This window comes from Pundamilia nyererei, unplaced genomic scaffold (genome assembly GCF_000239375.1).
Source record: "Pundamilia nyererei isolate P.nyererei 1_Seehausen unplaced genomic scaffold, PunNye1.0 scaffold00006, whole genome shotgun sequence".
Taxonomy (NCBI): Eukaryota; Metazoa; Chordata; class Actinopteri; order Cichliformes; family Cichlidae; genus Pundamilia; species Pundamilia nyererei.
Window position 1 is genome coordinate 129,086 of NW_005187407.1, and position 1,573 is coordinate 130,658.

At 43.5% G+C, this 1,573-nt stretch overlaps 1 protein-coding gene across 1 annotated transcript in view; it reads right to left on the reverse strand.

The window, feature by feature from the left end:
* The window catches only part of LOC102214270 (aminopeptidase O-like), an 85,950-nt gene that overhangs the window by 16,033 nt on the left and 68,344 nt on the right, over positions 1–1,573 (reverse strand). Inside the window, exon 12 of the mRNA XM_005721984.1 lies at positions 321–437. Within this exon, the coding sequence (XP_005722041.1) occupies positions 321–437 (117 nt within the window). The remainder of the gene's footprint in view (positions 1–320; positions 438–1,573) is intronic.

Sequence of the window (1,573 nt, forward strand, 5' to 3'; positions counted from 1 at the left end):
CACACACACACACACACACACACACACACACACACACACACACACAGGCAAACACTGTTAACAGTACCATTAAGGAACTTTGTTCAACATTAAAAAATGAAGCAAATACTTGTGGGATTTAGTCAGTAATGGCTGCTGTAAAGAAGAGAGCTCTTACAACAGAATTTACAACACATTACTAAGTGCCATGCTTTAAGATGTGCACAGAGAGGAAAGCTACTTTTATTGTGGAGGGGATTGTAAATGTTGGGTGAATATGCTCACTTGTCTGAGCATGTGTCTGCGTCTGTATGAGTGAATAAGCGAGTGTGTGGTCTTACCTCAGCGTCCTGATTCTGCAGACTGTAGGTTCTCTGCAGAGCACGAAGTGATGCCACGCTTAACTCCGATTCCTCCAACAGAAGCTCCAGAAGCATCACTAGCTGGTCCGACGTCAGCTGAGGAGACAACGGTTTATGATATTAATAGCTCTGACTAATCTAGCCAGCCTCATAAAACATATTGAGGCATTATTAAATAATACAAGGGGTGGGAAAACTCACATTTTCCTTACACCAGCAGCTTCAAATTACCAAACTTGCAAAAATTATCAAGACTAGCTGAATCATTTACATGTTGGATCCTGTGCACCCACACATAAGCACATTTGCATTATTTTCCGCGAGTTAGATTTTCTCCTCCGTGAAATGAAAGCTTTGATGAAAAAAAAAAAAAAACATCAATAAAAGTCAGGCAATTAATGCCGCCTTTCAAACAGAGGAAATGGTGGAATAATAAAACAGCTGAAGTGGTAATTAAATAAATATGGTAAATCAAGTGAATCTTGTACAGCTGGGAAATATTACAGAATAGGCAAAAGACAGATGAACGGAAAATATTAGGGCAAAGAAATTAAGTTGTCTTTTTTGATTTTGTTCTATTGTAGAGAAACTCAGAAGAGCACTGTTCAGGGACACACTTTTGGGCGGGGGGGGGGGGGGGGCATCTTTGACAACGTTTCTGCTCGTAGGCTGCGAGACTGCAGTGAAATCCCCCACTGTATCAATGTCACAGACTAAAAGGTTTTCAGGAAAAACTAAATGCCTGACTGCTGCTTCCTAATCGTGCATATATTGCTTGTGTTATCCTGAGGTAGACCTGAAGGAAACAATCTATTTTCTTCTTGTGATTGCCATCTTCAGGGACAGTGAGTTTAGATGAGTATTCTGAGGATGGATGTGGGCAACGATATGAGAGAGTGGCTTCCTCCTCCGGAGACAGCTGTGCCCAGCCTTGCCTGCCTCTCTCTTGGATACACCCAGCACTACCGGCCACACTTCTTCTGTGGTCCCAGTCTGGGACACAATTAATGGCTGAAGGCCCCGCAGAGACTAATGTGAAAATAAGTATGAAGTGGCTGTGAGTGTGTGTGTGTGTGTGTGTGTGTGCGTGCATGCATGCGTGCGTGCGTGCGTGCGTGCGCAACTGAGAGAGGCAGGGTGCGTGGAAGTGAAGAGAAAGTGACACAGAGGAGAAAGCCACATTCTGCTCTTTCTGGATATGATTACCTCTTTCTATTGAGGTGAACGCAGCC